Raw genomic sequence first — 24,491 nt, 5'->3', positions numbered from 1 at the left:
AAATTTACTCTTAAGGCATGAAAAGTTTTCCTTCACTGAAAAATCCTCTTCAATCCCAAAATGGCACTCAGGACTAGGAGGTGGGCGTACTTCACAAGGCATGGAGGATTTTCCAAAATCCCCAAATTCCTCCACCACCTAGCAAATGTGCTCAAGGAGGGTAGTTGGGCGCTAAATCCAACTCAAGGAGGAAATTTCCTCTTGGAGGAAATTCCTCCATCATCACGTAAATGTGCCCAAGCTAGGGGGTAGAGTGCAAATAGCATGCCAAGGAGGAATTTTTTCCTTCAGCCAAATTCCTCCACCTCTAGTTAAATGCGGTCCTGGACAGATGTAGGGTGCCAAAACCATGTAAGGGAGGAATTTTGAAAGGTAAATTCCTCCACTTCTCCCCAAAGGCGCTTAGGAGGAAAAGTTCAAAATTCAAAATTCCTTCCCTCCACTCAGAATGCACTCAAGTCAGTAGATGGGCTCTAAAAGCATGACAAGGAGGAATCTTCCTCCCCAAACACAATTGCTTCTCCACTTTAGATTTGTGCCCAAAGTCAAAGAGAAGGCATATAAATCAATACGTGGAGGAATATTTTCAATTCCTCAAAATTCTTCCTCCATGGCAAATATGCGCTCTAGGCATGAGGAGGGCGCCAAAACATGGTTAAGGAGGATTTTTCCTCAGCAAAAATTCCTTCCTCAAGGTAGAATTGCGCCCAGGTTGACAGAATTTCGAGACAAGAAAATTGACAAGTGTTGAGGATTTCTCTCTCCAAGACTTTGGACAATACAAAATTCCTTGGACATGGAAAAAACGATCAGTGATCAGAAAAATCTCCCTTCAAGACAAGGTATACATGAACATCAGGAAAATTTCCTTTAGGACAAAATCTCTCTAGAAATTATTTTCTCTCTCCAAGGTTTCTAGACGTTCAGGATTCCTTTAGAAGTGGAAAAGATTGTTAAAATTCTCACTAGGCAGGAAAATCTTCAAAGATATCTCTTGTACGCCCAGAATGGAAAGATTTTTGTAAGAGATGAGTTGGCGACATGCAAAGAGAATATTTTGTATTTATGACATGTTATAGGAGTTTCCATTTTTTGAACTCAAGATGATGGCGGGGTCCACTTGCATGGCGAGTTGTCCAAGGAAACATGACGCATGATTGAAGAGAATTAGTGCAACTGCTAATTTTATCCCCTCGCCAACTTAGCAACTTAGTGGATTACTTCTATTTAAACAACGATTTGGAGTTCATTCTTCACAATGATTTTTAGAGAAATTAGAAGCTATAGAGAAGTGAAGAAAGCCAACTTGAAGTTTCTATTATTTTCCAGAAGTTCTCGTTTTTGAGGTTTTTTATTTATTCCAATTTTGGAATTATTAGCATGGAATTTCTTCCTTGGTGGATTTATAGAATTCCTTTGTCACAAATTTACTATTAATTATTTTATTTTGCAGGAATGGCGAAATCCAGCAAGGCAACAAATACCTCCTGGCTGGCACAAATAAAAAACGAGCAAAGAGTATTTCTCCCAGCGTCAAGGATCATTTCAAAGTGGAGAAAAGTCAACGACACTAATCTGGGAACTTTCAGGCTGGGAGAATTCATAAAAAGAGTATATGGAACAGCTGGGCATGCACCGTCAACCATTGGCACAAAGATTGTCAAAAGTGGGATTGTTGCAGTTGCCGGCTTCCCTTTTGCCATCTAGTGCCTAGAGCTGATTATGGAATGTGCAAAGTATTACAATGTTGTAAGAAGGGCGATTTTGACAAGCTCCTGGCCAACCTCACACTTGAAGCAATTGGGGAGACTTTTGGAATTTCGGCATACGAGTCCATGACATACAAGAGCAAGAAAATAGCAAGAGCAAGGAAATAGCAACGTTGATTTATGATGCTGGCTTTGAGAGATGTGCTGGAATAATCTTTAAGGTTTGGATGTAGAAGCCAAAGCCTCATATTTCAAAGTTACCCAGGTAGATCACCAACATGGATTTCAAATAGGAATATGCCGATCTTGTGCTAATGATGAGCAAAGTCATGGGATGTCCGCATGCCTTCATGTTTGAATTTTGGATGTTTTACTTCATTGGCGAAAGGGTGATAGATTGGGCAAAGCTAATCAACAACAACTTGCACGAGAAGCTAAAGAAATTAAGGCAATCTTATTCTTTTTATATGAGATCGTATGTTGTTTATCTGCTGGCAAGAATGGGCAAGTTCAATGGATTGCCAGGAAAAGGACCCATGGGATGCGGATCAAGACAGTTGAAAGTTCATGAGTGCTATCCACAATTGCACTTGTATAATACTACTTTCAAGGAAACAAGTGACACCCTCACTATGTATATCATCAGATCGTTGCAAGGGGAACTTCACACAAGATTGTCACAGGAAGCAAGAAGGTTAGTAAAGAAGTATGGAGCCTGGTGCATCCAATTTTCGGAATTCACTTATATCCAGGTCCAATGATTCTCTGCCCAACCATTCAAACTGCCAAGATATCCAACGGACAAGATGGTGTTATTGGAGGTCACTGGACAGTTGACTGCGTATGATAAAATTCAAAAAAAAAAAGAAGAATGTAGGGCTTGAATTCCCAATTGTCATGGGAGACTGAGGAAATGTATTCGTCATTAGCAGCAGCGAAAAAGTTAGTGGATGAATTATTATTCTATCACCTTGCATCTCATATCGGAAGGACATTCTTTGATCCATATGATAAAATCAGGATGGTTGTTGGTGTAAGGCATAAGCATAAATTTCAGTTGGAGGATTATTGGGCCAACACCAAAGATGACTTTGAAGTCAGAAGGAAGATGTTTTCTAGGTTGCCAACTCAAGTTCATAAGAATATGTGAGGTTATACGAGTGCTAGATCAAGTTGAAGAAGATGAAAATATTGTTTAGTCGGAGTATTGTTAATCTTAGAGGATTCGGTTAATACTGAGAGGAGGGGGGGGGGTGAATTAGTATTAACAACAAATTCAAATCTAACTCAACCTTATAAAACTTTCACCAAATCAAACAATAACCAACAACAAAACCATTTACCAATACCGGTATCTGTTGATAATCATCTGCTAATCTAATTTATCAAGTCTGCACATTAAGTGTTCACTAACCATGCATTAACTGAAAATAAAACATAACAACACATAAAAACAATCACCATATGAACACCATCTTTTTCACGTGGAAACCCAAATAGGGAAAAACCACAGTGGGAATTGGTACCCACAAAAATTGTGCACTCTTTCGGAATGTGCCCTGTTAGGAGCCTAGCCCGGTTAGGAGCTTACAAAGATGCCCTATTAGGAGCAAACCCTGTTAGGAGTCACCCGGTTAAAGGATTTAGATAATGAGCCTTGTTAGGAGCTTTGACCTGTTAGGATCAACCTCGCTAGAGGATTTAACACTCAGATGTTGAGCTACCCGGTTAAGGGATTTTGATTGTTGCAACTATTAGGGAACAACAGTGAATGATCTGGGTATAGCACTTAACTGCTTGCTTGATCAGATCCAATTCTGCTCCAAATCTGCTACACTCTAGCAGATCTCTCACAGTCTGGTTCGGCTTCACACTCTTCTCAAAACCACTGACACAACAAACATCAACAGTACCGAACTAAATAACCTTTACAACTTAGTTAGTCACAAAACCCTAAGACTTATAGCATAGATCATCACAGATCTTTACAACTCATTATAGATCATCATATGGATCATTACAATCAATTACAACCGTTGAATGATCACCACACCTCGATCTAATACTCTTTCAAATCCTCAGCTCATTCCGCTAAGCACTTTGCACATTCCCAAGAAATTCGCTCTTTGATTGCGCCAAAACATCATTCAAACACTTCATGTGGTTCCAGCCACGTCATCACCAACATTGAACTTGATGTAGATCACCGCCAAACCAAAAATCATTACCGGTTAAGAAAATTCTTAAATCCTTCTTAAACCCTAGCAAAAATACAACAAGAATCATAAACATGACTTCCGGTAACCCAAACATGATGCGGTTCCGGTCATATACATATTACAACGATACAAACTCACATTCCAAACCACAACACTTTAATCATCACCAATTGCCAGATCTAAACAAAACATTTCCTCATTTACCGGTTAAGGTCCTAATTCCCAGTTTTCTATTTCTTTACCGGTAAGCTCTTTCCGGTAGACCAAAAAAGACCAAGATGACAAAATACAACATAGTAAACATCAGTTGCTATCAATGACAACACAAGTAATTGATCAAAGTCATCCAATCATGCAATCTCAATCTCTTCATCACAATGTCATCACAAACAGTCCTTTACCGGTTCAGTCATCATTCTTCATCAACATTAGTTATGCCAATCATGCCAACAAGTATGAAAAGGAGAAGGATAGGTCTGTTTAGATGCTAAACTGGTCAAAACCAGAAGTTGATGATTTAGATGTCCTAAGTAGGCCAGTTCGAAAGTTCACTAGGCACTGGGTTGAACAACACAACAAAATTGAAGGCAAAGAATACCCACTTGACCTACAATCTGATGGGAGATTCGGAATCCCACGATGAGGCAACATAAGAGTCATTAGGAGCCCAAGCCATGGAATAGGAAATTCCGCAAGAAAGAGTAGAACGTAGGAAGGAGAAAGCATTTCTAGGAATTCACAGGCAAAGAAGAGAAAGGAAGTTCAACAAAAAGATATCCTCAATGCAGTGGAGGCATTGTTTGCAAGAAGGTTGACTGATGAGGAGTTGACAGTGGACTACCTAAAGGACAACTTGCATGAATTCTTCTTCGTGGAATCCTTCTCAAAGGAACATTTGGAAAATGTTTCCTTGTTCTCCCTCAGAATGTGCAAGGCTCAGGTTGTTGTATCAAGATGGGAGGAATTTTTCTCCAAGTGTGAAAAGGACACTTCAATGTTGGAATTCAAATCGTAGTCTGTGCCAAGTGTCTCCATAGGAGAGATGGAAGCCATCGTGACTAGATTCGTCGTATTCACCATTAATGAAAGAGATAATGGTCATCCAATTTTGGACAAGAATCTATTGATTGCACAACAACATGATGGGTCATTTATTGCTGGTGAACGTTTTGACCAAGTGGTGGCTCATTCAATGCATGACGACTGCCATATTAAGAAGTTAGGGGGTCATTAATGTATATTGGATGATTTGAGATGTAATAGCATTTAATGCATCATGGATGCCCTTTTTAGATCAAAAGGGTAATTAATAGGTAGTGGGTGAGATTCCTCATTAATGGTTGTCCCACTACTTGGTGTCATATTTGGGAATCTTTGGTCAAACCCTAATTAGGGTTTTTCATGGTGAATCTTAGCCATTGATTTGAGTGTAATCCAGGACGTCCATTTCATTTTGGAGGCCTATAAAAGGGGTTCACCCCTTGATTTGTAAGGGGGAGAATTGTATGAGACTATTGCTATAAGTTTCTGAGATAATAAGAGTGATATTTTGGCTTTTGGTGTTCACTCTTGTTATTTTAAAACTTGGATGGTTTCATCTTCCCCACTTTGATTAGATTTGCTTCAACTACTTAGATGAATGGAATAGATTGCATTGCTTTATGGTGAAATCACTTGCTCATACCTTTTGCAGATAAATGATTTCTATCCGCAGTGTAAGGTTGGATTGAGCTTTTATTTGTGTGTTCTTAACTTGGATTATCAAATGAGTATTGTTCTCGCTGATGGTGTTCATAGATGATTCGAAATCTTACAAGAACAATCTTTGAAGGTTGCACCCCCTTTGTGTAGTTGTCTGAAAGTGGCGAAGCAAAGTGTGGCCAATTTCGCCTAAGCCTTGCTGTCTATTAAATTCCTAGATTTAGATTAGAATCTTTCTCGACCCTTTCCTATTTTACTTTCCGCACATTTCATTGAAAGTTCCAAAAAATAGCTACCCATTGATAAATCATTTGTATAGTCTCCTTAAGTTTCAAACTTGTTTAAATCTTCTTCACTGTATGCCAGTTCCCTTGGATTACCAGCAACATCAAACCAAACGAGCCTATATCCATCATAAAGTCACAAGTATGCAGTTGGAACCTTGGAATTATTGTATGATCTTCCTGCAATCTTAGCATACATGGGACTTTGATCAAGAGAGGATAGAGTGACCATTGTTAACTTTATTCTGTGTTGGTGTGGTCATAAAACACCCGTCAACACTACCTTTAGAGCTTTAGTTGTAGGCATCACTGAACATCATATTTAACCATCTTAATCTTGATCAATACTTTGGTGGACCTTTGATAAACTACCTTTTCTTGAGTTCATCTATTGGAGGGTTTTCTCACTTAGAATAAACTCTTTAAAATGTTTACGGAGTTGTCATTTTCTTGCTTGGTATTGTAGAAATCTGCAAAAATGAAAAATCTATGTCGTCCCTTAGCAATTAAATACTTTTTTCAAATGCCTTCCTAAATTTGACTAAATTATCCAAAATCTTATTTTGGCTATCCCTCTAGGATTGCCACAGATTTTTTGCACCATTACCCTTGTAACACAAATTTGATATATCTTGTGCTATAATCTTTAAGCTATGTAAGTTCCATCCAAATCTAACTAACCAGATAATTCATGGAATTAATGCATGGTAATGTGGAATTGGATTAGAGAAACGTAAAGAATAAACAACTTAATGAACATCTTTGGAGGTTCTTTTTCTTCAATTCATCAATCATGTTTCATAGGACTCATAAACACTCCATGTGGATTTAAACTTGATGCTAATCGTTTTGTGTAACACAGTTTGACTGTCAAAAGAATTTATGTACAGCACTTTACAAGGTGAGACATGTACCAGCTAGTTCTTGAACCTAGGACCTCTGATCAAACTTGCTGCTTCAGTAAATTGAGCCACCCTCCCTTCACAGGTTTGGAGTTTGTTGGAATGTAAATTGAATCTCTGACTTCCCTCATCAAGCTACAAAGGGCTTGAGTGCACTTGAACCTAGCTCAATTTTTATAAAAATAGCGAGAATTCCTTCAAAACCTAACTAGAACAATGCAACTGTCAATATCTGATGCAAGAAACTGGAACTCGTCAACACTCATGAAGTGGATACAATATAACCAAGGAAAGGCCTAAAATATACTTAATATAATTATTAGTACGATGATGAAATGCTTTTTAACACTTTATTCCTTCTCATTGCAGTTTGGTTGGTTCAACCATGAACCATGTTGCACATAAATATTGCAATGGCATTCAGGCAGCTAGTGATAATAAAAGTAAGTCTCCCCTTTATTTATTGATAAGTTTTGCATTTGAAAGTACCCAATTCCAGTTGTGTTGTTCACAGAGATTTGAACGTTGTCCATTTTTAAGTTTTTAAAGGTCTAAGGGGTTAAGAGAAAGTTTTTTAATTTGAAAAGATTTATGATAAGGTTTTGTTGTTGGGAAAAAATTATAGTGCCAATTTGGCACAGTTTGTAGGCACTGAAAAGCTGATCCAATTTGCTTCTTTCACTTAATTTGTATTAGTATTGTAGAGTTTACGGATAAGACAAAATGCTCTTTACTCCAGGGTAATCACAGGCTTACTACTTTATCTATGAATTGTATTTATTTCCTTTGCCAGCAATTTTGACAATTGTCTTTCTGTATATTGTTTATCATTGCAGAAGTGCTATTGCAAGATACCAGGAAACAAAAATTATCTGAACTGCATTTGAATGAAGAATGTATAGAGTCTAGACAGAGGTATACTACAACAGAGAAGTGACAAGTAAAATTTTATGCGAGTGTTTGATATACTGGGTATTGATCTTTCTCATGTGCATCTGGCTATATTTGACCTTTGGTTTCCAGGGAAATGACTGAGAGTGTGTTCAATGCTAAGTATTTTTCTATGGATGGAAATTTCTTATCCTTGGAAAGTGAAATCCTGGAGGAAGATGAGCTTAGTTATGTGAGCCATGTTGTTGAGAAAACAATCCATGATATGACCTTGGAATCAGAGATAGAGTGTGAGCTGCCAGAAATCAATAAAGGAATGCTGTCACAGGAATCAGTGCTGTTTGACATGTGTTCTCGAGAATTATGCTTAGAAAAGGATTCTCAACTGGATAGCACTAAACTAAATTGTCAAGTTACATCATCTGTTGACAGCCATAATGTTCAGCTCAATTATGCGGATGTGCACATGGTGTTATCTGGAAGCCATTCAATTACAAAGGAGACTAAAAGAAAAGGTATGTTTAGGTTTTATTTTTTATCTTTCTAAATTCCTCATTGTATATCTGATACCAATGCCCAAACCAGATTCCTCAATGTTCATGTGTCTGACAGGCTACAAATGCTCTTTTGATGTGTATTGGAATATATTATATAACATATTTATTCTGTTACCTGTAGATGATGCAGACATCTCCTTCTCATATGAGTTTGAAGCTAAAGACATGCCGATTATGTCTAAGGATCTTGAAAATTTCTCTGAGAAACTAAATAGAACTTCAACCTGTTCTCTAGACCAGAAAGAAGAAATTAATGTGAGTGCAAGAAACATTACAAGATCTTGACTTGAGTTACTTTGTGTGAAAGAATCTGGCATGAGAGATCACTTTCCAAGACTCACTGCATTTTTCACAGACATCTCAGCTTGATTTGAACAATACTTCTCTTGGTACATCCTCTTGTGCAGATGGACTAAAAGATACATATAAACTGCAGGTGCCCCAGAAGGATGTTGTGAGAGCAATACCAGGGATTCATACACCTGATCGTGATAAAAAATTTCTAGCAAATATGGATAGAAAAATAGAGCAGTCACAAGAGAAAAAGACAAAATGTCACAAATTGTCATCATCTCCAATTCTGCAATCCAATATCTCTCCAGCACTTAAGGTTTTAAGAAAGCAAAGAAGTGAATCTCGTATCATTGCATATGATGCTTACAATCCATGCAATGCATCCATTCAACAAGGGACACTGCAAACTTGCAGCCCATTGGCGTCCAAGTCTCAAAAAACAATTGATTCACAGATTGACTTTAAAGAAGTGGAAAATATTAGCGAAAGAGGATTCAGCATTGGTAATACTTCTAGGTCACTCACACACCTGAAGATAAAATGCAAGGTATTCTTTGCACCAATCATCTCGATATCTCATAATCCATTTTTCAGACTAGAATGATATAGATTAGGTAGGGTAAGTCCATTTTTCATCATATATTCTATGCTCCACTGTGCTATATTTCCCTCTTCCAAAATCCAAGATTGATTGTGAATGGGGCAGTCTTCATCCAATATCTATGGTTTTAACAAAACATTTAAATCTGTATGCGTTATCAGAATATGAGAATCTTTGGTTCTTCATGGCTTGTGTTTTTGGATATCGTTTAGTTGATTTCTGAGTAATCGATTATAAAACAAGAAACTTATGCATTGCCAAATTTTGTATTTTATTATACAGTTGTTTGAAGAGAAGCATATACTACAGTGGTATAATGATGATTTAATGTAAGAATTCATGCCACTTGAAACATAGCTATAGTACATCATATGGCACAAAGTTCAAGTTTGTGTTCATGTTCAATGACGGCAAAATTAAAATATAAATACTTAAAAAAATTAATTTAAATATTGTAAATACTAAATATATTCAATTTAATAGATTAATAATTAATAATCTAAATGAAATATTTTAAAATATTAAATTTTAGCATACTAAAAATCAAAACAATATTGAAAATATGCTAAATTTTAGAAAACACAAAATAATAAAAATAAAAAACAAAAAGGAAACCTAAAACAAATATAAAGGAAGTTTATCATGTTCTTTACGTTTTCTCTTGGAAACCTGAATTTCATACCTGTTTGGCCTTACCTTGGATTCTTCTCAGGTTTAGAAGGCCTGAACATTGTCTTGGTTTCAACCTTGAACACTAAGCACTAAAATTACAATCGGCTTCAGCTGGGGTGGGGATTGAAAGGCCATAAAAAAATAAAGTTCGATTCTAAACTACAGAGCCCTCTCTCCTTTTCCACCAAGAAGTCCAAACTTCTTGCTCTGATCTTTGATTCCATTGGGCTTGTTTCTGGATTCCTCCCTTACGCAGGCAGACTACACACAAAAACGGGGTTCCCCTGTGAAGCAGGGGTGTGTGTGCGATATACACAACAGGACTGAAGAGATTGTTGTGAAAGACCCAAAGAACTAAAACCAAAAGATCAAGAAGACCTAAAAAGTAGGGGGTCCCCATTTGCGATGAAGCGATGTGTGAAAACGTCACAGCATCTAACCCCAACTTGAATAAATGTTCTTGAACATTTCAAAGATAAAAAACCCAATCCATACTCGAAATCATTGGAAAATTCCATCCAATCTACCAAATGACTAGAATATTCTTGAAAAGGAAGTAGAATCTCAGATTGGATCAAGTCACTCAATCTCAAATTACCCAAGTGTGTGCAATTGAATTCATTTTGGCTCATAAGACCATGAAAATCCCTAGAATTGGCTATGGCAAGCTAAAGGTATCTATACTTCAAAAGCATCCTGGACATTGCCTTGCTGCCAGTCAAGCGTCCATAGCTCCATGAGGTTGTCTTTGAAATTCTCGGGAATATTGCTCCACTGCAAGCCGGTCATCTATAGCCCTAGTGGAGTTATCCGCATATTTCTAAAGCTAATGCTTTGATGTTTCTTTTCAGTTTTTTCATCTTTTCTTTTCTTTTGATATTGCATTTTCCGTTTCCATCAATTCCTTTGGCTTGTAAGCAATGAAGCTTACTAAGGGTTTGGATATTTCAGTGGTGTGGAAGCAAGATGTAAGGTTTTCACTAGCCATAACTTCTCCCAAGAATTCTAAATGACTCAGAGGAATTGATTAGGCGCGTGAAGTATGACAATGTCAAAATTCTTGTGTCAAGATACAACATTAGTGGAATACAACCAGACTTGAGTAAAGGAAAACATCATCACTCTACTTGCAAACATGGACTCCAAACATTTAGGCCACTCCAAAACCCAAAACCCAAGCAAAGCCACTTGAGCGGACAATCTCAAGGGAAACCAACACCAAAGGCTGAAAACCAAAAACCAAAGACCATAAACCAACACCAAAATGGGAAAGGGGAGAAACAAAAAAAAACAAATGGGAAAGAAAACCAAAAAGCAAAACAAGCCAAAGCAAACAAAGGGAAATCCTAATCTAAACAGGAATTTTTTTTTTGAACGAACAAAACTCACAAGACCTAAATATATACAACTCCTAACATGATCTCAGGATGTGTAGGAGCAACATGGCATTAGTCATGGTTTGAAGCCTTGCAAATTCATCTTTAAACTCGAAGAAGAAATCTTTCACAATACAAATCTCAAATTCAAGCAAAACTTCAGGAAAGATTAGCAATTGTGGCAACTCATCGGGACCATGATTAATCCATAAACAAGTTGTTCTTCCTAAATTTCCATCATCAAATTCATACCTTTCAAGCTCAGGAACAAGGAAAGAGACAACTTGGTGGTCCTTGTGCATAGGCGAGAATTCTTGTGTGTCACCCACTGCTTCATCAGGAGGTCGAAGTTGGTGATGTATCATCCCACTTGCATCTGCATCATGCAACTTAGAATTCCAATCCTCAGTAGGCATACTGTGGCGAAAATCAGACTCAAATGGAAACTTGGAAACATGTAGTATTTCAACCACTAGCTCCTTTTGAATCTTTATTAAAGGGTCTAGCCCCAACCCAAATTGCTCTTTGTACTTTGCTTCCATCTTGGTGACCCATTGATCATCAAATATTAGGGTTTAACTAATAAATTCCCAAATACATGACGCCAAGTAGTGGGGAGTCATAAATGAGGGATCTCACCCACTTTACATTAATTATCCTTTGCTCAAAATGGCACCTATAATGCATTAAATCCACCACTACATCCAAAATTGCCCAACATGCAATAAATGAGCCATCATTTCTTGGAATATGGTAGCCGCCATGCATTAAGTATGCCACTACTCGGTCAAGATGTCCACTAGCAATAAATGCACCATCATGCCACCATCACTCAATAGATTTTCGCCATGCAAATGGACCCTATCGTCTTAGGAACTTTTATAATTTTCCCTGTCGTGCTTCATTAATACGGAATATTCTCTTTGCATGTCGCGAACTCATCCTTTGCAAGAATCTTTCCATTTTGTGCTCACAAAAGACATTTTGGAAGATTTTCCTATCTTGGAAGAATTTTAACAATCTTTTCCACTTCTGAAGGATTCCTGTACGTCTAGAATTCTAGGAGAGAATCTTTGTAGAGAGATTTTTTGTCCTGAAGAAATTTTTTTGTGTTCTAGTTCATACTTAATCCTGTAGGGAGATTTTCCTGATCACTGACCATTTTCCATGTTCAAGGGATTTTGTCTTATCCTGAGTCTTGGAGAGAGAAAATTCTCACACAGCCAATTTTTTTCGTGCCTTGAAATTCTTCATCTTGCATGCAATTCCACCTTGAGGGTTATTTTTTTTGAATTTTGATTTTCACGCCCTCCTTCCAACCTTGGGCACATTTTGAGTTGGAAAAGAAATTTTGGAAATTTGTTCCTTGAGGAAGGAATTTCTTCATGCCTTAGACAAGTTTTACAATTTTTCATCTTCCTTAGGCATATTTGGAAAATCACGAAGGTTCCCCCATACAAAGCTTTCCCCATCCTAATTTTGTCTTTGAACACATTTCAATTAAAGAGGAGGAATTTTTGAAATTTTGGATTTTTCCTCCTTGGCCATGAATTTCACTTCAATTTTGTCTTTGGGCATTCTATCCTTGCCAGGGGCAAATTTCATCTTGGAGGAGGAATTTGGACAATTTTGGAATTTCCTCTTTCACCAACTTCTAGCACTTTATCTCCTTCCATGCACGCATTTCCTTGGATGTGCAGGAATTTTGTTCTAGGAGGAAATTCCTCCCGACCCTCTGTTTGGTGCCCATCCTCATATTTGGGCGGACGTTCCTTATGGAGGAGGAAACTTGGATGTGGAGGAGAATTCCTTCAATACCCCTTTCTAGCACCCATTTTCATCCTAGAGCACCATTCCACCTTGATAGAGGCTTTTTCTCTCAACTTGGAAATTCCTCTTGCTCATCATTTTGGTGCTCTCCTTCAGATTTGGGCGCTATTTCTCAATGATGAAGGAAAAACTGTTTTAGGAAGAAATTCCACCTTGCCTTGGATTTGGCCCCCTATCTTGTCCTTGGGGGGAATTTGGCTATGGAGGAGGAATTTTGCATTTGGAAGAAATTCCTCCATGACCCCCTTTTGGCGCCTTGACCTGGATTTGGGCAGACTTTTCATGTAGTGAAGGATTTTGCCTTGAGTTTGGAAATTCCTCCTTCAGCTTGATTCAGCGTCCTGACCCTTGCTTGGGTGGAATTTTGACCAGGTGCAAGATTTTTGCCTTGAAATTTTCCTTCCCTACCCTTATTTGGCGCCCTTCACTAGACTTGGGCAGAATTTTGCATAAGAGGAGGATTTTCTTGTTTGGGAGGAAATTCCTTCTGAACCCCATTTTGGTGCCCATTCTCTAGTTTGGGCGGAAATTTCATGTAGAGGAATTGCGAAATTTATAACTTTTCCTCCACTTCATCACTTTGGCCCCCATTCATCTTTTGGAACTTACTTCAGCCATGGCGAGGGAATTTGTTGGAATTTAGACATTCTTTCCTAACTTGGGATAGCTTTTTTATCTTTCCAAATTTGGAAGCCATTATTGAATTGAAGTGGAGTTCTCTTGCCTTAGAAGATTTTCATGCTTTTCCACTTCAGGAAAGAACTTTGTACTTAACCATTTTTCTCTTACCAAATCCCTGCTTTTTCAACTTTCCGAATTTAGACATGGATTTTCAGGATTGCTCTGCCTTCAGTGTCGAGACCACTGCTTGTGATGGATCTACCTAAAATAGACTTACTAGAAATAGTAAGTACTTCAAAACATCATATTTGGGCAAACCAAGACATGGTGACACTAAAGATAGAAACTCACTAAAAATAGAAACTTCTAAAAATAGTAAGTTCGGTTTTTGGCAAAATTAGGCCCAATCCGGGATGTAGTGAAACTTACTAAAAAATAGTAAGTCCTCGAAATTCGCTCAAATTTCAATGGTAGCTTCCTTGAAGGACTCTAACTTCATTGCAACATTCAGATTTTTCAAAACCTTAAGGAAAAGACCTCAAAGTCAAATCTAAGTCTGAAGTGCAAAACCCTAAAATAGACAAAACAGGTTCAAGACCTAGCCAAATTCACTCAAACAATTTGCAGACTTGATCAAATTTCATCAACACACTTGCAAATCAAGTGGACCAAATGGATTGTTGCGAAAAGACACAAAGAACCAAAACCAAAAGACCAAGAGGACCTAAAAAGTAGGGGGTCCCCATTTGCAATGGGGCGATGTGTGAAAACGTCACAAGATGGATGTTATGAATTACTTTTACAGAGTACTTATTTTTCTTTATTGGTGGTTTAGATGTACAATTTACTTTAACATTGTACTTATATTGTCTTCAAAATATTGTTGAAATGTAGCTAGGTTGTATCCCTTGATTGGGCCGACCTAGCTTGGTAAATGTTTAATGGCCCTACTTATGTGATTTTATTATTTAGCTTGTGAATTTTAAGGGCAGGCCTTATTTGGGCACTCAACTTGTGTAACTTGTAATTGGGTTTGGCCCTAAATGGGCATTGTAACTTGTAATTCATGCTGGGCCCTAAATGGGTGATATAATTTATAATATGTAAAATGAATGTAACTTGGTGATGTGATAGGGCTGACCCTATAATATGTAACTTGTAATTATTATGGGTCAGACCCTATTTTGGGCGTCAACTTTAGATGCTTTATAAATTTACTGTAAAGGCCGACCTAAGTCAAATAAGATGTAAAAGCTCATATATATTCAAGGCAATGCAAGCATCAATATAACACATTCACACTTAGCGAATTACCTCTGCAAGGTTAGCGAACTTCTATTGTATGTGATCTGCAATTTCCTTCATTGATCAGCATCCGTGATCAACAAATCTGGAGCTGCACTCTAGGGCAGTGAATGCTTATCTGAAGCAGTGAATGCAGCGAATACTTATCTAAGGCAGCGAATGCTATCTAAGGGCAGCGGACACTCCTTAGAGACTGGGACTCCACTTCACAGGCAGTGATCTGCACTTCACCTTTGTGAATCTGGAGAAGAAAATATTCTACATTGTTAGCAAGATAATCTTCATCTGCTAGACAACGAATTGCAGATAAGTCTTATGTTTGTACCCTAGATTGAAGTTCTGTTTCATGTATGCTTCAAGAATTGAATTGAACTTGTAAAACTACTTGCTATTTACAGTTGAGTAAAGTTTAAGGATTCTTGCTGGGTTTTTCACCTCCAAGAGGGAGGTTTTCCCAGGGTATCTTGGTGTTCTTGTGTATGTGTCTTTGTTTATTTCTGAGTCATGTTAATTCTGATCACTAAAATCAACAAATATGACCATTGATACCTTCCATGTTGCTGATGGATTAAGGATGATAAGTTTTTGTGCATTCTTGATTTGTTTTTAACTTTTTATCATCAAGGGGGCATGATATGGGGTTGAATGTGGCACTTTAATGAAAGTCAGTCAAATTGGTTAGAACTAACTTTGAGGTAATTATATACTCATTGCCATAACGGACAAAGATAAATGTCTATACTTCCCTTCTTTGTACTGAAAGATCAACAAATGGACTCACAAAAATGTCTCTTATGGCTTCACCATGCCTCTTGATGCATTACTTCTGATTTCAATGTTAATACAATTTGATAGTTTTAATCTAAGTCACAAAAATTGGCGAATTTCAAGCATGAAGCCCGATTTTTTTCGAATTTCAAACGTTCTCAAAAATACGTTCAAATTCGTACGGCCACAAGGTCATTTTTTTATTAAAGCTAACAATTAAAAAGTGTTTTTTTTAGGGTTTTTAAAAAGCATTTAGGTTTTTTCTTAGATTTTTGGCGGAATTTTTATATATAACCTACTCTCCACCTCTGTAAACACACGACTCCTATGAAGAGGTGATCTTGTGTCTGCTGAGTCGTGGGTATCGACTGTCGGGTATTCACTCCCGTGGCTGAAAAGGCTGGAAATCGTCGCCGGTATTCACTCTCGTGACTGTCGCTGGATTTACAATAGATTGGAGTTCGTGGCGAAGCTGCAAAGGCCTTCTCAAGGGTCGTCGTCGCTACCAAGCCTGTCGTCGTCGCATTGTTGCTTGTTCAGGTAGGTGATTCCAATTTTATGAACTATGAACTATATATTATGATAAATATACTTCATAAATATATAACGCAATAATATAGTTTGCATTGTTTTATATTTTTTTGATATGTTTTATAAACTATTTTATTTTTATTTTTTTAAGATATATTCTTTTGTGTTATATATTTTATTACAGTGATTTTCATTTTATCATATATCACTGGGAATTATATATATTCTATTACAGTGATTTTTTTTGTGCTTTCATATATTTTATTATTATTAGATTATAATAAAATATATAGTAAATAAAATAATACAGTAATACAGTAAATAAAGTAATATAGAATATTATTGTATATTTTATTTACTGTATTCTATATTACTTTATTTACTATATGATTTTATTTACTATATTACTATATTATTTTATTTACTGTATATTTTATTTACCGTATTCTATATTACTTTATTTACTGTATATATTTTTTGTTTTATTGTATTATTTTATTTACTGTAGTCTGTAAGTGTATTCTATTCCAGTATTCTATTTAGTGTATTCTATTCCAAAATTTATTTACTGTATTCAATTCCAGTATTTTATTTATTGTATTCAATTCCAGTATAAAATTTAGTCCATTTTAAAAATTTTAAAAATCATTTTTCTTCTAAATTGTATAGATTGTAATGGATCCAACAAATCAACTTCAGAGGGATGGAAACATGCGACCCGCAATGGTACTTATCTTCATTGTAACTTGTGCCTGAAAGTTTATACCGGAACTTTAACAAGGATAAAGGACCACTTGCTTGGTATTTCAGGGGGTAAAGGTGGAGGTGTTATTGCATGTTCTAATGTGTCCAAAGAAATTAGAGCTATTTTAGAGAAAGAGCAAGCCTCTTCGATTGCAGGAAAGATGCAGGCGGCACAAAAGAAACGGAGAATTGAAGAGGATGTGTCTAGATCCACATCGATTATGTCTTCCTCTTCAAGTCTACCCAAGGCCACAGGGACATCCACAGGGAGTGGAACTTTGAAGAGTCTTTGGAAACCAGTAGAGAAACAACAGGTGGATGATGCACTAGCAGATTTGTTTTACACAAGTGCTATTCCATTCAATGTAGCTAGAAATCCGCATTTTCACAATGCAATTCAAAAAGTTGTAGAGTTTGGCAAAGGGTACACACCTCCCACTTCTGAGGCTTTCAGGACAAGTCTTTTGGAGAGGTCAAAGGAAAGAGTGACTGAGAAACTAGCTGAGGTCAAAGCCTCTTGGAAGGCAACAGGTTGCACCATATTGAGTGATGGATGGTCAGATATATGTCAAAGGCCATTGATCAATGTTTTGGTGGCTTGTCCTGAAGGTGTTGCATTCTTGAAAGTGATTGACACCATGAACCACAAGAAAACTTCTGAATACATATTTCAAATATTAGAGGAAGCCATTCTTGAAGTAGGGGTGAAAAATGTGGTTCAAGTGGTAACTGACAGTACAGCAAATAGTGTGGGAGTTGGAAAACTGATTGTTGAGAAATACCCACAAATATATTGGAGTCCATGTGTAGCACATTGTTTGGATTTGTTGCTTCATGATTTGGCTAAGTTTCCATGGATACATGAAGCAATTCATAGAGGGAGAGCAATTGCAAACTTCATAAGAAATCATCGTCTCACATTGAGTCTTTACAGGCAACATGCATCCAGGGAGTTGTTGAGGCCTTGTGACACAAGATTTTGAAGAGAAAGCAGCTTTGAGATCAGTTGTTTGTTCCAATGAGTGGGAAAATTCAGCACTTTCTGAAAGTGCCAAGGGCAAGAACATAGAGCCAATTGTTTTAAATAGCAGCTTTTAGGAAAGTGGAACAATGAGCCAATTGTTGATGTGCTTCGTATGGCTGATGGTGACAAACCTTGCCTTGGCATGCTTTATGAAAGCATGGATTGTTGTAAGGAAGCTATTCAGAGAGCACTAAATAATGTAGATGCAGAGTACATGGAGATATGGGCAGTAGTTGATACTAGATGGAAAATGATGCACACTCCTTTACATGCAGTAGCTTGCTATTCGGAGCCTAAGCTATTTCATATTGATCGACAAGCTGATTTTGAAATTATGGCAGGGTTTCATGAAGCCATTAGCAAATTTGAACTAGATCCAGCAATTGCATGTCTAATCAGAGACCAAAGTTGGCTATACAAGAGAGCAGAAGGGTTGTTTGGAGTAGCAGGAGCCAAATATGATATGAAACGAGATGCAGTACTCCTAAACTTCAATGCTTTGCCATTAGAATATTGAGGCAAGGAGCAAGTTCATCAGCTTGCGAGAGGAATTGGAGTTGCTTTGACCACATCCATTCCAAGAAGAGGAACAAATTGTTGTCTGGAAAGTTGGGAGATCTTGTCTACGTTCGCAGCAATTTGAAACTGTTCATGAACAAATCAGCAAGCGACTCCACATCTTCTTCACAACAACGCATTCCACAAGACATAGAAGTGCCATTTGTAGATGCGCCTGACTTTCTTGATGAGGAATTGGATAGTGATACAGATGATGATGCTACACCATCTGAGCCAAGTTCTCTTGATGACTTAGAGCTTTCTTGAAGTTCTAAAGTCTTAACTTTTTATTGTAACTTTTTGAAAAGAAAACATCTTTGCAATAGTGATTTCACATGTTTCTTATGGTTTATATTTTATAAATGTGCCATCTTTTTAGACTTCAAATCTATTTAGCAATGTTAAGCTATTTTGATAATTTATTAGAAGTACACATATATTAAAAAAATAAACAAAATTATATAAGGCGAATTTTATCCGATTTTTTTTTTCGAATTTTTCCCTTGTCGAATTTCATGGCTGTCGAATTCGAATTCGAATTCAAACCTTGTGACTTAGGTTTTAATCATTGATGGATAAGAACAAAGTTTGCAAAATCATCTCTTTATTATCAATGTTCCTAGAGTAAAATAGGCACATTAGGTTACAGAGATGCCTGGTCACAGTGGGATAGGAATGAAATGTCTCCTTGTCTTCCCCTTGGTGGCTACACCAAAGTGGACCATCTCCTAGATGACATTGTAGTGTAGGGGATGACCCTAGGGATGTTCATCTTTGGGAATGCATTCGAGGATGTTCTGTAATCCCCGAGATGGCGAGGGGTTGTGCAGACATCGCTTGAATGCCCTTGGGATGTGTTGATGTGTTTTTTATGCACATGCGAACACAGAATAAAATACCTAAAGGTACCTTATCCTCCCTTGAATAAAGTTTCCCGACTGTTGAAGATCTCGCCGAAGGATCAGTCGAGGCAACTCCAAGGTTCTGTTATGTAGGATCTCTACTCGTGGATAAGCACTTTGTGGTATGATGTGATTTTGCTGGAATCACAAGGGGACTTACACTCGATGACCTGAATGTTTGATTTGCTGGAATCACAAGTCCTATTTACTAACTGGAAGACAAACAAATGGCAAAAGCTGCAGGGTTCAGGAAGTCTACTTTACTACCTAGAATGTGAGAAGATGGATGAATGACTAGGCGGAGTCCTACTGGGCTGGGTCTCACCATTAGGCTTGAACAATTCGACACCAACTCAATGCGATCTTCTAAGGGGTGCTTCCAATACGTTCAAATCGTACACCATCAGACACTGATCACCATTCAAGATAATGCATGAACAATAGATGTGTAACGACTTAAGATTAAGCTCATTTTATTCCAGTTGACCATGCAAGGCGCACTTACCATCAGCAAGAGGCTAGTGGTTTGGATTAGATGGATTCCACATAGGTGCATTCAACAATTTTCTTCATTCAATCTAATCATCTACCATCTAGAATTGAAGATTCAACAAGAAACCATGCATATTGCAAGAAACGACACACTTCACCATAACTTCAATGAAAATGGAGTTTATTTACAATCAATGGCAACAATTTCTTGCCTTGTCCTCCTATTCTACTCTAACTGCTATTCTATTTGCTATTAATCATTAGCTATTCTAACCTCTATGAACTAACTATTCACCTTCTAACTATTAATGACTAACTATTAGCCTTTACAAATGAGGAGCCAGGGCTTATATAACGCTCTCAATACAATTCAATGGCTCAGATCAATTTTAGATCAATGGCCGAGATTTTACAATGAAAACCCTAATTAGGGTTTGTTACAACCAACTCAATTCTGACCAATGAAATAATTGCATTATTTGGACACACGTCTTCTCTGGAATATTCGACCAATGCATAACCGGGGTAGGTACATCGAAGTTTTTGCCATCTCTAATGAGTTAGGTACATTGAATCTGGACATGCTGAGGTGGACCAATCCGACTGGAGGAGTGATGACTGGGATGCCACCTTGTCTGACACTTGTAACTTGGTAGATGCTCAATTTGATGATGCTGAGAAGCTAACTTTAATTAACTCTTCTGAAACTATCTGCTTCTTCAACGAACCCTTGCTTTAACCTCCTTTGTCTTTGATGTGCAGGATGGAGGGTGTACCTTTCCTTCAAATGCTGGACTGGAAGAGGTCGTCCCTGATGACGCTGGACCGGAGAAGGCCGTCCTTGTTGATGTTGGACTGGAGAAGGTCGTCCTTGTCTTGGCTTGATCTTCTTTCATCTGCAAAAACAAATCAAAAGATGATTAAGGACATAATAAATTCATTTCAACATAGTATTTTCTTCCTTAAATCATCAACAAGAAGACATCAAAATGAAGTTTGTTCAAGATTCTTTCCGGGGACAGGCCCTATACGAATTTCGCCCTGGACCCTTTGGAAGGGTCAGGAGCGAAATTTGCATTCCTGGCCAACTTAGACCTGTTTTCAACATTACCTCACAACCTGCACTTTGCCTGGCCCAAACGAGGTGAAGAATAGTAGTTTCAAAGGATTTCGCCCTGGACCCTTTGGAAGGGTCAGGAGCGATTTTCTTGTTTAGGCCTCAATTACCCCATTTTTTCACTCCAAAATCTTTCGGAAGGTGAGCATATGCTAGTCTTTTCTCCACCAAAGCCTGGGAATTCATTTCTTGATCGTCATTGTGAGCAATTTAGGCGAACTTGGGAATTTCGCTTTGGACCCTTTGGAAGGGTCAGGAGCGAAATTCAAGTTTCAGGTCTTAATTCCTCATCTCCTTCACTTCAATTCATCTTGCAGGGCGAAGAAACATCATTTCAACCTCAACCACGCCTTAGGACTCAAAGTCTTGACTTGACACCAGGAGGAAATAGGTAGATTGAAGAATTTCGCTCTGGACCCTTTGGAAGGGTCAGGAGCGAAATTCTAATTTTAGTTCAAAGTTTGCATTTTTAATGATCAAAAAATCCTTCCAAGGCATTCCAAATAGCTTCTCTCACCCTAGTCTAGGCCTGACTTTATTCAAAATTTGGGAAAAAGGATGGTTTTAGTGCTTTTCGCTCTGGACCCTTTGGAAGGGTCAGGAGCGAATTTGTCTCTATGCTTGCCTTCCTTCACTCAACTCCATTTCTCTCACTTTCTATACTTGGAATCTCATCCTTGGATCCCTCTCCCAAGCTTGCAATATTTTGTTTGACTTCAAAATGACCAGAAAAGAGAATTTCGCTAGAAATCATGGCCAGGGACAGGACTTATAATGGATTTCGTCCTGGACCCTTTGGAAGGGTCAAGAGCGAATTTTTTCCTCTAGCCCAAAATCATCACTTTGGAGACAACAATCCATTCAAGGGCAATCTCAAGGGCTTCTACCATCTTTGTCTAGGCCTGGCTTGGCACAAATATGAAAGGAATAGATGGATTTTGGAATTTCGCTCTGGACCCTTTGGAAGGGTCAGGAGCGAAATTCTTGTTTTAGGGTTATTTCTCCATCCTTTCAACTTCAAATCACCTCCAAGACTCAGGAAACCTCACCTCACTCCTCTCTAGGCCATAAAAATCAAAATTTTAATCTTGCCTTGCAAAGAAAGTAGGTGAACTTAGGATTTTCGCTCTGGACCCTTTGGAAGGGTTAGGAGCGAAAATCTTAACTTGGCTCAATTCCTTCAACTTCGATGATTTCTAGGAAGTTGAAGTCACTCTCAGGGGCATCTCCTGCTTGATTTTACCTTAGCCCTCACTCATCTAGCACAAATTTGATAGCAAAGAGAGGTTTTGAGAAAATTCGCTATGGACCCTTTGGAAGGGTTAGGAGCGAAAATCTCATTCTTGACCAAAAATCAGCATTCTTTCAACTTGAAACTTCATTGCAAGGTAGAATCTCACCTTTCTTCGCCCTAGGAACAAGGTTTTAAGCCTAAGAAAGGTCATTGTAGGCTTGTAAGGAATTTCGCTCTGGACCCTTTGGAAGGGTCAGGAGCGAAATTTCCTTTCTTGGCTAAAATCCTTCAGTTTCATAGCTACCAAACACTGTTAAAGGCAAGATCATGTTCATTCTCCTTCTCATCATGCCTTGGACATCAAATTTTAGTCAAATAAGGAAGGAAATGCATCTTAGAGAGATTTTCACTCTGGACCCTTTGGAAGGGTCAGGAGCGAAAATCAAGATTTTGGGCTAAATTCTTCATTTCTCCAATTCAAAACAACCTCAAGAGGCAAAGACATGCTATCTCACTTCCGTCCATGCCATAAAAAACAAAGGACTAAACCTCCTTCAATGGAAAAATATGTGTTTTTAGGAATTTCGCTCTGGACCCTTTGGAAGGGTCAGGAGCGAAATTCATCTTTTGGTCCAAAATCCTTTACATTTCAATGCTTTCAAACATTTCCAAAGGCCACAAGATGTCCATCCTTCCCTTCAAGATGCTGTGCAAATCAAAATTTGGTTTAACTTAGGAGGAAATGAGCTTTAAGAGGATTTTCGCTTTGGACCCTTTGGAAGGGTCACGAGCGAAAATCTCATTCTAGGCTAGATTACTCACTTTTCAAACTTCAAACCACTTCAAGAAGCAAACTTAGATCATTTTCCACTTGAGGAAGAAGGTTTCAAGGTCAAACAAGGTAGCAAATGAAGTTCATGATGAATTTCGCTCTGGACCCTTTGGAAGGGTGAGGAGCGAAATTCCCCTTTAGGCCAAAATCTTGCTCTTCAAAATCAACCAATTCCATCTCAAGGCAAGAACATACCAATGCATCCTCAAACATGCCCTAGAAACCAACACTTAGCCAAAATTGGGAAGGAAATGAGAGCTACCAAGATTTTCACTTTGGACCCTTTGGAAGGGTTAGGAGCGAAAATCATTTTTTGGGCTTGATTCTTGACCTTTTCAACTCCAATTCTCTTTGAGAGGCAAACATAGATCCTTCTTCATGCATCTCCATCAAGATCCTGACTTTAGCCAAGGGAAAAATGAGAGTTTTCAAGAATTTTGCTCTGGACCCTCTAGAAGGGTCAGGAGCGAAATTCACATTTTGACCAAAATCCTTCATCTCATCTACCATCAATCACTCCCTAGGGCTAGAACGTATCAAATTGCCCTTACTATGCCTAAGGAAGCTATAGTTCTGGCCTTGACAAGTGAGAATTTGATGTTTAAGGGGATTTTCGCTCTGGACTCTTTGGAAGGGTCAGGAGCAAAAATCCCACTCTTGGCTAGCTTCTCACTTAGGTTCACTTCATTCTCCACCAAACTTGATCAAATCAACTTCCTTCTTTCACTATCAAGATATTCCATCACTCAACTGGGTCCAGGCAAGGTCAAACTAGGTTTTAAGGCCAAAGGAAGGCAAAAAGGGAGGTTTTCGCTCTGGACCCTTTGGAAGGGTCAGGAGCAAAATCCTCATTTGAGGCTAGCTTTCATCATCTTGAGGTCCAAAAATTCCTCTTCAAGGCAAATATGTATCAAAACCTACCAAACCATGCCTTAGAAGTTCCTAACTTGGTCAAGGTATGAAGCAGAATAGAGGAAATATGAATTTTGCTCTGGACCCTTTGGAAGGGTCAGGAGCGAAATTTACATTCTTGGCTCAATTCACCCTCAAACTGGGTTGACTTTGTTCTAGGCTAGATCCTTGATTCATTCCTTCCTTGTCTTAGCCAAATTTGCTCAACCACTCACTGACTTCCTCGAACTCAAATTGGACACCACCAGCAAAACCAAGCTTAAAGAAGACCTGGAAAGAAACCCATCTACTGACTCATCTTAGCTCGAGCAGAGCTTGCTATCCATTGATCCCTCTAGCAACACTCATCATGCAAAGGCTAACAGGCAAAACCCTAAAAGACCTAGAAAACAAACCCCAGAAAGCAACAAAAGCA

General features: G+C 38.1%; 1 protein-coding gene across 3 annotated transcripts in view; it reads left to right on the top strand.

Annotated features, from left to right (window-relative positions):
• LOC131045237 (uncharacterized) overlaps positions 1–24,491 on the top strand; it is a 70,769-nt gene that overhangs the window by 41,048 nt on the left and 5,230 nt on the right. For 2 of the 3 annotated variants that reach the window (XM_057978786.2, XM_057978788.2), the window contains 5 exons: positions 7,185–7,258; positions 7,652–7,730; positions 7,839–8,221; positions 8,385–8,518; positions 8,700–9,104. In XM_057978786.2, the coding sequence (XP_057834769.2) occupies positions 7,185–7,258; positions 7,652–7,730; positions 7,839–8,221; positions 8,385–8,518; positions 8,700–9,104 (1,075 nt within the window). The remainder of the gene's footprint in view (positions 1–7,184; positions 7,259–7,651; positions 7,731–7,838; positions 8,222–8,384; positions 8,519–8,699; positions 9,105–24,491) is intronic. The other variant, XM_057978787.2, reaches the window with a different exon arrangement.

Source organism: Cryptomeria japonica, chromosome 10 (assembly GCF_030272615.1).
Source record: "Cryptomeria japonica chromosome 10, Sugi_1.0, whole genome shotgun sequence".
Classification (NCBI taxonomy): domain Eukaryota; kingdom Viridiplantae; phylum Streptophyta; class Pinopsida; order Cupressales; family Cupressaceae; genus Cryptomeria; species Cryptomeria japonica.
The sequence above is the reverse complement of the archived record's forward strand: the minus strand, read 5'-3'. Positions and strand labels throughout refer to the sequence as shown.